This window comes from Moschus berezovskii, chromosome 1 (assembly GCF_049115385.1).
Source record: "Moschus berezovskii isolate FMDL1 chromosome 1, NW_MosBer_1.0, whole genome shotgun sequence".
Lineage (NCBI taxonomy): Eukaryota > Metazoa > Chordata > Mammalia > Artiodactyla > Moschidae > Moschus > Moschus berezovskii.
The window spans coordinates 113,828,201-113,843,830 of NC_142460.1; the positions used below are offsets into that span (position 1 = coordinate 113,828,201).

Consider the following 15,630-nt stretch of genomic DNA (forward strand, 5'->3'; position numbering starts at 1 on the left):
TCCGTGGCCACTGCTGAGTTTTCCAAATTTGCTGGCATATTGAGTGCAACACTTTCACAGCATCATCTTTTAGGATTTGAAATAGCTCAACTGGAATTCCATCACCACCACTAGCTTTGTTCATAGTGATGATTCCTAAGGGCTATCTGACTTTACATTCCAGGATGTCTAGCTCTAGGTGAGTGATCACACCATCATGGTTCTGTGGGTCATTAAGACATTTTTTTTATACAGTTCTTCTGTGTATTCTTGCCACCTCTTCTTAATCTCTTCTGTGTTATGTCCACACTGGTTCTGTTCTTTTCTGTGCCCATCTTTGCATGAAAAGTGCCCTTAGCATCTGTAATTTTCTTAAAGTGATCTCTAGTCTTTCCCATTCTATTGTTTTCTTCTATTTCTTTGCATTGTTCACTGAAGAAGCCTTTGTTATCTCTCCTTACCATTCTTTGGAGTTCTGCATTCAATTGGGTATGTAGTTCCTTTTCACCTTTGCCTTTCACTTCTCTTCTTTTCTTGGCTATTTGTAAGGCCTCCTAGACAGCCACTTTGCTTTCTTGCACTTCTTTTTCTTGGGTAGGATTTTAGTTACTGCCTCCTGTACAATAGGAAAAGGAGTACGTCAAGGTTGTATATTGTCACCCTGCTTATTTAACTTATATGCAGAATACATCATGAGGAAAGCTGGGCTGGAAGAAGCACAAGCTGGAATCAAGATTGCCGGGAGAAATATCAATAACCTCAGATATGCAGATGACACAACCCTTATGGCAGAAAGTGAAGAGGAACTCAAAAGCCTCTTGATGAAAGTGAAAGAGGAGAGTGAAAAGTTTGACTTGAAGCTCAACATTCAGAAAACGAAGATCATGGCATCTGGTCCCATCATTTCATGGGAAATAGATGGGGAAACATTGGAAATAGTGTCAAACTTTATTTTTGGGGGCTCCAAAATCACTGCAGATGCTGATTGCAGCCATGAAATTAAAAGACGTTTAATCCTTGGAAGGAAAGTTATGACCAGCCTAGATAGTGTATTAAAAAGCAGAGACATTACTTTGCCAACCAAGGTCCGTCTAGTCAAGGCTATGGGTTTTCCCGTGGTCATGTAAGGATGTGAGAGTTGGACTGTGAAGAAAGCTGATCGCTGAAGAATTGATACTTTTTAACTGTGGTGCTGGAGAAGACTCTTGAGAGTCCCTTGGACTGCAAGGAAATCCAACCAGTCCATTCTAAAGGAGATCAATCCTGGGTGTTCATTGGAAGGACTGCTGCTAAAGCTGAAACTCCAATACTTTGGCCACCTCATGCGTCGAGTTGACTCACTGGAAAAGAGTCTGATGTTAGGAGGGATTGGGGGTGGGAGGAGACGGGGACGACAGAGAATAAGATGGTTGGATGGCATCACTAGCTCGATGGACATGAGTTTGAGTGAACTCTGGGAGTTGGTGATGGACAGGGAGGCCTGGCATGCTGTGGTTCATGGGGTCGCAAAGAGTCAGACACGACTTAGCGACTAAACTGAACTGAACTGTACAATGGTATGTACCTCTGTCCATAGTTCTTCAGGCACTCTGTCTACCAGATCTAGTCCTTTGAATCAATTTGTAACTTCTACTGTATAATCATATGGTATTTGATTCAGGGCATACCTGATGGCCTAGTGGTTTTCCCTACTTTCTTCAATTTGAGCCTGAATTTTGCAATAAGGAGCAGATGATGTGAGTCAGCTCCAAGTCTTGTTTTTGCTAACTTTAGAGAGCTTCTTCATCCTTAGCTGCAAAGCATGTAATCATTCTGACTCTGATATTGACCATCTGGTGACATCCATGTGTAGAGTCTTCTCTTGTGTTGTTGGAAGAGGATGATTGCTATGACCAGTGCACTCTTTTGGCAAAAATCTGTTAGCCTTTGCCCTGCTTCATTTTGTACTCCAAGGTCAAAATTTCCTGTTACTCTAGGTATCTCTTGAGTCCCTTTTGTATTTCAATTCCCTATAATGAAAAAGACATATTTATTTTGGTGTTAATTCTAGGAGGTCTTGTAAGTCTTTATGGAATCATTCAACTATAGCTTATTAGGCATTAGTGGTTGGGGCATAGACTTGGATTACTGTGATATTGAGTGGTTTGCCTTGGAAATGAACAGAGATCATTCTGTCATTTTTCAGATTGCACCCAAGTACTGTATTTCAGACTTGTTGACTACGAGGGCTACTCCATTTCTTCTAAGGGATTCTTTCCCACAGTAGTGGATATAATGGTCTTCTGAATTAAACTCACCCATTCCTGTCCATTTTAGTTTACTGATTCCTAAAATATCAATGTTCACTCTTGCTATCTCCTGTTTGACCACATCCAATTTAATTTGATTCATGGACCTAACATTCCAGGTTCCTATACAGTATTGTTCTTTACAGTATCAAACTGCACTTTCACCACTAGACATATCACAAGTGGGCATCCTTTCTGCTTTGGCTCAGCCTCTTCATTCTTTCTGAAGCTATTTCTCTGCTCTTCCTCCATAGCATATCAGACACCTACCGACCTGGGTGGTGGGGGGGTGGGGTTCTTCTTTCAGTGTTATATCTTTTTGCCTTTTCATACTGTACATGGGGTTCTCAAGGCAAGAATACTGATTTGGTTTGCCATTCCCTTCTCCAGTGTACTACATTTTGCCAGGTCCTAACTAGCAGGGACATGACCTTTAGCCATTCCACATAGCTGGATGACATGCCCGGTGCCCTGGTTGTCCCACTACTGATCCTTGTTGACCAGCTGTTGGATGTTGGTCAGTCCCATGGGGGCTGAGGCAGTAGCCCTGCCTTTAGTTTTTGTCAACTTGATTACTGTGCATCTAGGCATGTTCTTTCTTGTATTTATCCTGCCTGGGACTCTGTGCTTCCTGGATTTAGTTGACTATTTCTTATCCCATGCTGGGGACTTTTCAGTTATAATCTCTTCAAATATTTTCTCAGGTCCTTTCTCCTTTGGGACCCCTATAATGCAAAGTTGGTGAGATTTAACACCCTGTGCCTCTGCAGGAGATTCTCCAGTACTAGCACGTAGGTCTGGCCCATGCTCTTATGAGGTTACTTCTTTTTTCCTGGATCCTTATGTGCATGAGACTTTTTGTGGACCGTCCAAAAGTGGAGTGTCTGTTTCCCCCAGTCCTGTGGCATTCCTGTGATCAAATACCACTGGTCTTCAAAGCCAAATTCTCTGGGGGCTTCTTTTCCCATTGCCAGAACCCTAAGCTATGGATCCTGACATGGAGCTCAGTTCTTTCACTTCTGTGAGAGAACTTCTGTGGTATAGTTATTTTCCAGTTCATTCATCACCCACCTGGTGAGTATGAGATTTGATTCTATTGCAGTTATTCCTTTCCACCAACTTGTTATGGTTGCTTGTCGTTGGATATAGGATATCTTTTTTGGTAGGTTCCAACCTTTATTTTCCTGGTGGTTGTTCAGCAGTTAGTGATTCTCCTGTTTCCATAAAAATGAGGTGAGCTCTTGTCTTTCTACTCCATCATCTTGTCTCCATCTCCAGTAGAGGTATTCTAAATAATGTAAGAAGCTGAGAAAAATCCCCTGATGGTTGTGGCAGGAAATCCTCCAGAATCTTCTCTATCAAAAAACCCCAATCTCCAGACAAAAAACTTTGTCAGGGTGCAAGATTTTGTCAAAGGAAAATTACTATGATATTATTGCAACTTGGGGAAGGGAATTTCACCCCTCTGGAGCCTTCCTGTTTCATCACAGGATTAGCAATTTCACTCCTATGTCTTTACCCAAGAGATAATCCAAAATTGTACGGAAAAAGAAGAAAGGCAATTCAATAGGAAAGAATAGTTTTTTTTCTACAAATAGTGCTGGCACAAGATATCCACATGCAAAAATAATGAATTTAGACAGTGATCTTATTCATTTCACAAAATTTAATTGGAAATGGATCAGTGACCTAAATATAAAACACCAAACTATAAAATACCTAGAAGACAACATAGGAGAAATATGTAGGTCTGACCCTGGGTTTGATGATGGGCTGTTAAATATAATACCAAAAGAATAATCGATGAAAAAAAATTGATACATTAGATTTCATTAAAATTTAAAACTTCTGCTCTACAACAGTCACTCTTAAAAAAAATAGTTGCAGCATTCATACCTGATAAAGTTTTGCCATCTAAAATATAAAAAGAAATCTTAAAAACTCAACTGTAAGGAAACATATAACTCAAAAGATAGGGAAAAGATATGAACAAACACCTCACCAAAGAAGGTATACAGATAGTAAATATATAAAATGATGCTCAACATCATAGAGAATTTCAGTTGAAAACAATGGGATAACATTATTCATCTCTTAAAATGAATGAACTTCACAATACTGACAACAGAAAATGCTAATGAGGAAGTGGAGCAACCAAAAGTCTTCCTTATTGCTAGTGGGAATGCAAAATGGTACAGCCAGTTTGGAAGGCAGTTTGGCAGTTTCTTGCAAAACTATACATAAGCTTATCATATGATCCAGCAGTTGTGCTTCTTGGTATTTACCCAAATGAGTTGAAAATGTACATCTGCACAAGAACCTGCCCACAGATGTACATTGCAGCTTAGTTCATAGTTGTGAAAATTTGAAAGCAACTAAAATGTCCTCCAGTTGGTGTATGGATAAACAAATTAGTACATCTGTGCAATGGAATATTGTTCAGTGATAAACAGAAATTAATATGGAAGAAACAAATTCATATTGCTTAGTGATGAGGCCTAAATGAGAAGGTTACATGCTGTATGATTCAAACTATATGACTTGGAGACAGTAAAAAGATCAGTGATTGCCAGAGGTGGAGGGAGGGATAGGTGGAACACAGATGTTTTTAGGGCAAAGAAACTATTCTGTAAGATACTGAAATGGTGGCTGTGTGCCATTAAACATTTGTCAAAATCCATAGGATGTAAAGAATAAACAAAAATGAACCCTGATATAAACTCTGAACTTTAGTTAATAATACATCAACATTGGCTCATCAACTGTAACAAATGTACTACACTGCTATGAGATGTTAATAACAGGGAACTATGTGTTGGGAGCTGAGGGAACTGTTTGAGCCTATGAAGGACTGTATGAGAACTCTGTCCTTTCTGCTCAATTTTCCTCTAAACCTAAAACTGTTCTATTTTTAATAAATATATATTTTATTGGAGAATGAAAAGATTACTGGATCATACTGCTTAGTCCACCTTTGCTGATAACTATAGGGAGCTAAAAGGAATCCAACAACAAAACACAGAGGACACAATATATCATCTGCAGATATGCCAGTTCCCTGGAGCAGGAAAGCAGTCCATATGAGAACTATAATAAAAGAAGGAGGGAGAGAGAACATTCAGAATTCTTAAGAAAATACATAATCTCCTCCCTACTCAGGGCAACAAGTTAGATCTTGAATTGCTGAATTTTGATAGTAGTAATATTTTGCAGTGTTTTGTAGTCTTCAGCACACTTTCCTTAGGTAGTCCCTGATCATATACATCATTGTGTCTACGCCCTACTGCCTACCAATCTCAGTACCTCTGGAGCTCCTAGCACCTTTTCATTACACCACTACAGTCTATCATTGTGCTCTTTCTTATACCTCTTCCTCAAGATTAGTAGGATTCCTCTCGACTGTAGAGTTTGGGAGGGTTAATGCAGTGAATGTGCATTAAATCAGATTTTTAGAGGAAAAGGAATTTGGAAGTTACTTTTCTTAACAGATTTCCATACAGTTACATGGAGAGCAAAGATATTGAGTGTCTTAACTAGCTGGCTGGGGAAAAGGGCAGAGAGGAGACTCTACTACTCAACCCTGGTTCATCTGCCTAGCTCCATGTGAACCCTAAAATAAAACTCCCACAGCCACTCGTTGGTTAAATTTTCCCATTCTTCCTTAAAACCATCTCCCTAATTGGATTTGCTTTTCATTCCTGACAACAACATACCAAACCATATTCTCACCATTTCATGCGTTTCTTAAATCCTGTTTCCCTGACTTCCCAGCTCCAGGGCACCCTATTTTGAAGACCAGATAACACAGTTTTGTTAATAATGTCTTTTGTGTAAAAATATAAAGTCCAAAGCTCTCAACAGAGCATGCATGGAAATGTATCACTTGGTTCCTTCCTACCTTTCCATAATCATGAACCCAATAACAATTCAGAAGGCTCTACTTTCTGTGCTTCACTCCCCAGCACACCACACAAACTTCTCCTTTGTGTCTCTTTATTCACTCTACCCTTCCCTGGTAATGCCCCCTTTGTTAGTTAGTTTGGACTTCTACAACAGAACACTATATACTGAGTGAGTTATAAACACCACAAATATTATTCCCCACAGTGCTGGAGGCTGAGAAGTCCAAGATCAAGGTGCCGGCAGATTCCATGTCTGGTTGGGGGTTTCTTGGTGAACTATAGATGACTCTGTCTTCACATAGCAGTATGGGTGAAGGAGGTTTCTTTTGTAAGGGTACTAATCCCACTTATGAAGGTCCTAATGACCCAATTATCTCCTAGAGATCCCATCTCCAAACATTATCATTAGGTCTCAACATACAAATTTTGGGAGGACACAAACATTCAGTCTGTAGCACTCCCAGATGTATTGGGTATCCTACAATTCCCTGAAAACCAGATGAATTTTTCCATTCCTCTGTAAAGTTTCTGACTGCCACAAGGTAATTTCTCTCTTCTGTGAATCCCAACAGCACACCTTACCTGTAGCATTCATTGAGTACTTTGCATAAGTATTCTGGAAATTTATTATGATTTACATATTGTACCTCTTGAATGAAACTCCTTGAAGGTAGAGATCTTATATTGCCAGTTTTCTCTTCTAGTTACTGTGGGAAGCTAGTGGAGTTCCTAGAGGTATAAGGAACTCCACTACAGCACAGACAGATTTTGGGACCTCAGTCTACAACAATCCTGAAGAACCTCTGAGAGGATCAGGCAGGAAAAACTGGATATGGTTCTGAGGCCTCAGAAATCAGGAAGCACACATTACAGTATCACTGCTCTCTGTTCATGGCAACTGAGAGGCAAAGAGTAGATTAAAGAGCCTCCCCACTTGTGCTCATGGTGACCTGATGGCCCAGCGACAGCTTCTGCTCCTGCTACCCGGGAACAAGATGCAGAATGAGCCGCAGAGGCTCCACGCATCCCAGGGGAGCCCAGTCCACCCTGATGAACTTTAGGAAATCATGAGACACATTGAGGCATGTAGGATCTTAGTTTCCCAACCAGGAGTTGAACCTGAACGCCTGCAGTGGGAGTGTGGAATCTTAGCCACTGGACTTCCAGGGAAGTCCTTCTAATGGTAGATTTAAAAATAATATTGTTCCAGTGGTAGAGTTGGCCAGGAGGCAACAGCAGTCATCTAGGACAGAGACCATCAAGATAGAAACTAAGATAGAGATGGCAGGATGAGAGAAAAAGAACACACCAGGGAGATACTTAGGACATGAACTGCCAGACACTGGCATCCTGGAGTTTCAGTGGCATCACCTGTTGCATGGACATGAGTTTGGACTGACTGTACCATAATCAGGGATGTCAGTTGTCCACTTGAATATAGACTTCCTGATAACCAAAAGTCCTGATGTGTAGTGCTTGCTAATTTCAAGCTACAAAGGGCTTGACAATCAGCTGGCAAAATTCCTGATGTTTTTAATGTTGCTTGTGTGGGCCAAAACAAGAGAGCTCTGGCACATCACGGACCTGAATTCAGTGTTAAGCAATCCAGTTTTCAGTTTACTTAAATTTTATTCCTTTTATCCTTCCTTCCTTGAATCTATTGATTATCTGTTTTTTTTGCCATTTCTTCTAAGAATGACTCTAAAAGCCATTCATAGGATTTTATGGACCTGGAGAAGAGACAGACACTGGACATATACTGGACATACATTGCACTGTACATTGGACATAAGTGGAATATACATTGGATGTATACTGGAGTGTACACTGTGCATTACACTGCACTGTGTACACTGGACATACACTGGAGTATATAGCACTGTACAGTGGCATACATTGAACTGTACACTGGACATATGGTGGACTGTACGCCAGATGTGCCCACATGTGTCCCAGCTATGCTTTTGGCCTGAATATCATTCTCCAAATGTGTCCAGCTATACTCCAGATCTTTTCCAGCTATTTTCCTGCTGTGCACTTGGCCTGTATATCTGATTCTACAGATGTGTTCCAGCTGTGTCCAACTGTGCACTTGGACTGTACAGATGTGCATGGGAGTCTTTACTGGACTGTACACTGGAATGTACACTAGAATGCACAATGTACACTGGCTACACACTGACTGTATACAATATATATTGGATGTGCATGAACTGTACACTGGACTGTACACAATGTACACTGGATGTACACTCCTGTACATGGGACTGTATGCAATGTACAGGTGATACAGATGTGCTCCATATGTGTACTTGGACTGTACACCAGATGAGTACTGGAGTGTACACTGGAGTATATACTGTACTGTGAAAAACCTGAAACAAGCACCAGCGCTTCTGCTTTTTCCCTTGAGGTCCAGGTAGAAACGATTAGTCCATTTTCAATTTCAAGATGCCAAAAATTTTAAAGATCGACTTGCTAGCATTTTATTACAAGCAAAGAGTCACTGATTCTAAATTTATAATGTATAGCTCAAAAAGATGGGGATAACAGACCGTCTTACCTGTCTCCTGAGAATCCTGTATATGGGTCAAGAAGCAACAGCTAGAACCTTATTTGGAACAACTGATTGGTTTAAAATTGAGAAAGGAGTATGACAAGGCTGTTTATTGTCATCCTGTTTATTGAACTTATAGGAGCACATCACAGGAAATGCCAGGCTGGATGAGTTACAATTTGGAATCAAGATTGCTGGGAGAAATATCAACAACCTCAGATATGCAAATGATACCAGTTTAATGGCAAAAAACAAAGGGGAACTAGGAGCCCCTCAATGAGGGTAAAAGATGAGTGAAAACATTGGCTTAAAACTCAGTATTAAAAAAAAAACAACTAAGATCATGGCATCTAGCCCCATCACTTCATGGAAAATAGAAAGGGAAAAGGTGGAAGCAGTAACATATTTCCTCTTTTGGGCTTTAAAATCACTGTAGAAGTGACTACAACCATGAAATTAAAAGACACCTGCTCCTTGGAAGAAAAGCTATGACAAACCTAGACAGTATATTAAAAAGCAAAAAAAAAAAAAAAATCACTGTGCCAACAAAGGTCCATATAGCCAAGGCCATGGTCTTTCCAGTAGTCATGTACAGATGTGAGAGTTCAACCATAAGGAAGGCAGAGCACCAAAGAATTGATACCTTCAAACTCTTGTGCTGGAGAAGATTCTTGAGAGTCCCTTAGACTGCAAGGAGATCAAACCAGTCAATCCTAAAGGAACTCAACCCTGAATATTCATTGGAATGATTGATGCTAAAGCTGAAGTTCCAATACTTTGGCTACCTGATGTGAAGAGCTGACTCATTGGAAAAGACCCTGATGCTTGGAAAGGTTGAAGGCAGAAAGAGAACAGGTGATTGAGGATGAGACGGTTGGATGGCGTCACCGATTCAATGGATGTGAACTTAGGCAAACTCTGGGAGATGGTGAAGGACAGGGAGGCCTGATACTGCAGTCCGTGGGGCTGTAGAGAGTGACACAGCTTGCAGTGACTGAACAACAACAATAGCTCAAAACCAAAAGTCCCACAACTGAACTTGGTATAAATGTATGTTTTTATACTCATAACTAGTGTTTTTCAAGGAGAAAATTCAGGAATAAACATTTGTAAAGAAGCTATCATAATAGAATTCAGGGGACACTATAAGAAAAAAACGGCCTGAGAAAAGTCCAGGATCAGAGGGCTTCACAGGTAAGTCCTGCCAAACACTTAGAGGAGAGTTAGCACTTATCCTTCTGAAGCTAACACCTATTTTTCTGAAGTATTTCAAAATATTGCAGAGGAAGGAACACTTCCAAACACATTCTGTGAGGCCACCATCACTCTGATACCAAAAACAGACAAAGATGCCACAGAAGAGTACAGGTTAATATCACTGATGAATATACATGTAAAAATCCTCAACAAAATACTAGCAAACTGAATCCAACAATATGTTAAAATTGTTACACTCCATGATCGAGTGGGATTCCAGGGTTGCAAGGCTTTTTCAATTTATCCACAAATTGAAACTATAATGAGATCTGCAGATCAAAACTACAATGAGGTATCACCTCGCACGGATCAGAATGGCCATCATCAAAACAACTAAAAACAGTCAATGCTGGAGAAGATGTGGAGGAAAGGGAACCCTCCTGCACTCTTGGTGGCAATGAAAATTGGTTCAGACACTCTAGAGAACCATATGAAGTTTCCTTAAGAAACTAAAAATAGATCCAGCATATGATCCAGCAGTCCCACTCCTGAACATATATATCTGGAAGAAACCATGATTTGAAAGGATACTTGCACCCCATGTTCATTGCAGTCTTGTTTACAATAGCCAAGACATGGAAGCCACCTAAATATCCTTTGACAGAGTAATAGAAAAAGAAGATTTGGTCCATACGTACAATAAAATATTTCTTAGCCATTAACAAGAATGAAATAATGCCATTTGTAGCAACATGGATGTACCTGGAGATTATCATACTCACTGAAATGTCAGACAAAGACATATATCTATGATATCACTTAAATGTGGAATCTAAAAAAAAATGATACAAATTAACTTATTTACAAAACAAACTGTATAACCTAGGTCATGATGCTCAATACTCTCTAGCAACCTAAGTGGGAAAGAGTTTGGAAAAGATGTGACTGAAATATGTTTGAATCAATTTGATGTACACCTGAAACTGACACTTTGTTAATCAACTATTCTCCAATATAAAGTAAAATTAAAAAAAAAAACATTTTGTTAGTAAAGTGAGAGACAGGATACTCTCTGAAGTCTGCTTTACTATTTTGGCAAGTCATTTTGCAATGACATTTAGCATCTTTGAGCCCAGTTTCCTCATCTGTAAAATGGAGACCCTAACAATATCTGATCCATTGACCCTTTTGCCAGGATTAAAGTAATTAATGCATGGAATTATTTCATTCTTGTTAATGGCTAAGAAATATTCTATTGTACATATGGACCAAATCTTCTTTTTCTATTACTCTGTCAAAAGATATTTAGGTGGCTTCCATGTTTTGGCTATTGTAAACAAGACTGCAATGAACATGGGGTGCATAGTATCCAAGACATATTAAGTAGTCAATGAATGTTACCAATTTGAACAATTGGTATATAATTTAATAAAAAAACTAAAACATTTTATTTTTGAACCTCTACTTGCCCTCTTTGTTTCATTTCTACTGTTTCTGAGAACCAGAAAAACAACTATGTGCTTGTGTGATCCTCTAAGAGATTAAATTGAATATGACAATGTTTTATTAAAACATTTGTTAAAATTGTGAAAATATTTTCAGAAATCACTCTATTGTGGCCCTCTAACCAATTATGTCTCATAACCTGGTTGTTGCAACCTTCCGATAAATTCTTCTCTCCCCTGAATATTTTGCTGCTGTTGTTCAGTCACTAAGTCATGTCCAACTCTTTGCAACCCCATGGGGTGTAGCACGCCAAGCTCCTTTGTCCTCCACTATCTCTGGGACTTTGCACAAGTTCATGCCATTGAGTCAGTTATTAAACATATTTAATTCCATCTTAAAGTGCAAATAGTTTCTAGAATTAAACACAAAGTTGTAAACATAGACTTACTAGGATAAAAACATAGGCTTATCTACTGATTCAGTATTTCTCCCACTAACACCTACAGCACATTTAGTTCTTCAGTAGCTATATCACATTTGATTCACATTGAATTAAATGTAAAAATTCTTAGTCATTTTTTAGATGATATAGCTAACTAGTATCATGTGCTGTGCTCAGTTAAGGCACTTCAATCATGTCCGACTCTTTGCGACCCCATGGACTGTAGCCCGCCAGGCTCCAGGCAAGAATACTGAAGTGAGCAGCCATTCTCTCTCCAGCGAATCTTCTCAACCTAGGGATCAAACCCTTGTCACTTATGTCTCCTGCATTGGCAGGCAGGTTCTTTATCACTAGTGTCATCTGGGAAGCCCAACTAGTATCATAGATATAGATAATATCCATATCTACAAATAATATCAATATCTACAGATATAAAGAATATAAAGATATAAATTATATCTTTATAAAGATATAAAGAAAACTTTAGTTTTCTTTATTCACCATGTATGCAGTTGAACTTTGCTTTGAGGGGAGGAGAATGAGCCTCAAATTGTAGATAAAATAACTACTTCACATTAAAAAACAACAACAACAAAAAAAAAACCAGTCTTATGTTCACAGAAGGTACATATCATATTCTGAAAGTTAAACACAAATATTTCATTGATCGGCATGAAAATACCAAATTTGAGCACTTCCTACCTGTAAAACCCTGGGGGTGCATGCTGCACTATGAAGCTCTTCTCCATGTCCTGGAGAATGTCATTCAGCATCCGCACACGGATGGGAGCTCTTTCCTTGGGGTCATTAGCAGGACGCATCTCATCTGACTGAAAGAGTTCAGCACTCTCCCGCAGGCGTGAGGCCAGGGCTAGCAGTTGAGGGGTGTTGGTTTGATAACCTGGTAAAGATAAGTAGGCCAATCATAGATCAGAGCATCTCAAAGGCACAATATAAACATTTTATAATCATGAAGTCAAAAGGAAGATTCACCATCAATTCAACTTTTAAAATCTTTCCACCAAAAATATTCTAATACATTCTACTAAGAGTATTAAATTTATTACTACTGTGTGTTAGTCACTCAGTTGTGTCTGCCTCTTTGGGAACTTATGAACTGTAGCCCACCAGGCTCCTCTGTTCATAGGATTCTCCAGGCAAGAGAACTGGAGTGGGTTGCCATTTCCTTCTCCAGGGGATTTTCCCAGCCTAGGGATCAAACCCAGGTCTCCTGCATTGTAAGCAGATTCTTTACCATTTGAGCCACCAAGGAAACCCACTGCTGATAAAATAATATCACCAGTAAATAGAAACTGATTGTTGAAAGAATGCAACATTTTCAACACTGTCAAGCCATTTGATACAAGACACTTCACACAATTATCTCATTTAATATTCACCAAACCTAGTATTGGCATGTTCATTTCATAGAAGCTGAGAGTTAAGGTAAGCAAACTGCCATAGATCATCAAGCAAGTAAGTGCCAGGTAAGAATTAGAAGCCTGATATTTCTGACTCAAAAATTCATGCTATTAATGGAATATCCTGTGTTTCAAGGAAAAAAAAAAAAACTGTAAAAGGAATTATATTCTCTTCTGAGAATATGCTACCTATGTTGTTGTGTGTTTACTGGGGTCTTTTTGCTTTACTAGAGTATTCCTGTAATTCGAAGCTGAAATACACCTTTGATCTGAAAATACACTAAAAACTATCCTATATAATGTTTGTATTGTTTTCCTTTTGAGATGATTTTTGTTTGTTTGTTTTTCCATCTGTTTGTGTAACTTACTGGAAGTCATTCTGATCCGAATGGCGGTAGCAAAAGGATCAAAGAATGTTCCTTTGACTAAGAGAAGGGATGCATCGTATAGTAATTATGCTGCCAAATCCTAGAATCAGAACACTTGAGTTCAAATCCTTGCTCTACCACATAGTATAATAGCTTTGTGATGCTGGGTTATTTTTCCTCAATGTTCTCATGTGAAATGAACATATAGTAGTACTTGCTTTATAGATTTTTTTTTCAATGAGAGTTAAATAATTAATACTTTTACAGTACTCCCCTACAGGTAGGCAGTTCCTAGCTGGTGCTAAAACTTGTTTAAAAAGCATTTTTTTATCATGCCGTGGGGGTCCTTCCGTCATCTTCCAGATAACCCCACCATTAGAGGCAGTCTTTGACACCACTGACTATTGCCTCACCCATTCTCAGCCTAGCTACAACTGACTCCAACAAGGTTAGCACTGCACTACAGAGGATTATTTCAAATCAACATACTGAAATGAACCTGCTAAATCTCAACTGACAATCCTGAGAGCATGGCATTGAGATAAGTAGGTGGAAGACTGAAAAGAGACCTCATGGAACTTTTACCTGGGAAAGCCTCTGCAAAAGGAAAGGCTGCAAAGGGACTCTTTCTCCAAGTGAAGTCTAAGGATAAGGATCACCAGCTTCCAAGACACCTGGGTTTTGTAAAAGTGCAGATTCCTAGACCTTCTGAATTTCTCTAGGGCCCAGGAATCACGATTTCAACATGCTATTCAGACTATTCCTTATATCTTAATGTTTAAGAAGCACTGTGGAGAGGTTATGTGCTAAGAAAATGAAAAGTAGATTAGAATCATAACTGTAGTATAAAATATGTCTGTCACAGAATTATTAATACCAGCCTTTAATATAGTGATCTTTATTTCCTCTCACCTTCATTTGATCTGAATGATTTTATATGTCAGTTTCATTATAGCCCTGCATAGTTCTGCCACTCAGTAATTGTTTACTGACTAAAGTAGACTCAATATTTTTAGAAAAACATCTAATAAAAAATATAATAAAAAATGACAACTATGTAAAGAAAAAAGTAGTTTTAATGAAGGCTACAAAGAAAGCTCTGTTTTTGTAGCTCTCTGTTCACTGAAATTAACAATATGAATAAAATCAATTATAGGAATTTACAGGGTTTTGGCAATTGATATTTTCAATGTGTATTCCACATTTATTAGTAATCTTGTTTGATTTCATAACAAAACTTGAGGATGCAAGCAGAGATATTTTTGCTCATTGAGAATATTCAGCCTCATAAGAGACAATATTAATAATTTATGAAGATATGGTTTCTCTTAAATTATTAAATTATCTTATTAACATGGAAAAGCTATAGGTGATATCTTTTGGCACAAGGAAAGAAAAAGAAGGATAAAGGCACATTTGGATTATACTAGAACTGAAAGACTGAACAACAGAGAAAACTAGTTCGACATCCTTAAGAGTCTTCCATTTAAGAAAGAAAAATCTCTTCTGATCTAACACACACCACAGAATTGAAGACATTACCACTGAATCAAGTGAGACAAATTGTACCATTCTACCTTATTTGGCCTTAAATGAATTTATCTTTCATGATGGTGCAGGTGGAGAAAATTGACAGCTTTAGGAACTGGTTGGTTTCAGAAAGGACCCTGATAGTGGAAATCTGCCACCATAGCATACCTGTGCATTACTTCAAGGATATGAGGTTACAGATTGAAAAGCAGTTTTACTCCTAGAGGTTCACTCAATCATTTTGATATATAACTGATGTTCCAAAGATTCCTAATAGCCATTTCTATGATCCCATGTGATCATAGGATGGGATGATTGTGATCCCATCCTATGGGATCCTTAGGATGAATACTAGAATGCCAGCTCTGTAAGGGAAGACATTTTTATCTGTCTCATTCACTGTCATTAGGTGTCATTTCCCAGCACTTAAAACTGTGCCTGACAAACCATAATGAATGAATGTATGAATTATATACTGTGATCATGGCATCTGCAATATT

At 38.7% G+C, this 15,630-nt stretch overlaps 1 protein-coding gene across 4 annotated transcripts in view; it reads right to left on the minus strand.

Annotated features, from left to right (window-relative positions):
* Window positions 1-15,630, minus strand: part of NAALADL2 (N-acetylated alpha-linked acidic dipeptidase like 2) — a 1,658,577-nt gene that overhangs the window by 62,661 nt on the left and 1,580,286 nt on the right. For all 4 annotated transcript variants that reach the window (XM_088839027.1, XM_088839030.1, XM_088839024.1 and 1 more), the window contains one exon: window positions 12,514-12,712. In XM_088839027.1, coding sequence (XP_088695153.1) covers window positions 12,514-12,712 — 199 coding nt within the window. The remainder of the gene's footprint in view (window positions 1-12,513; window positions 12,713-15,630) is intronic.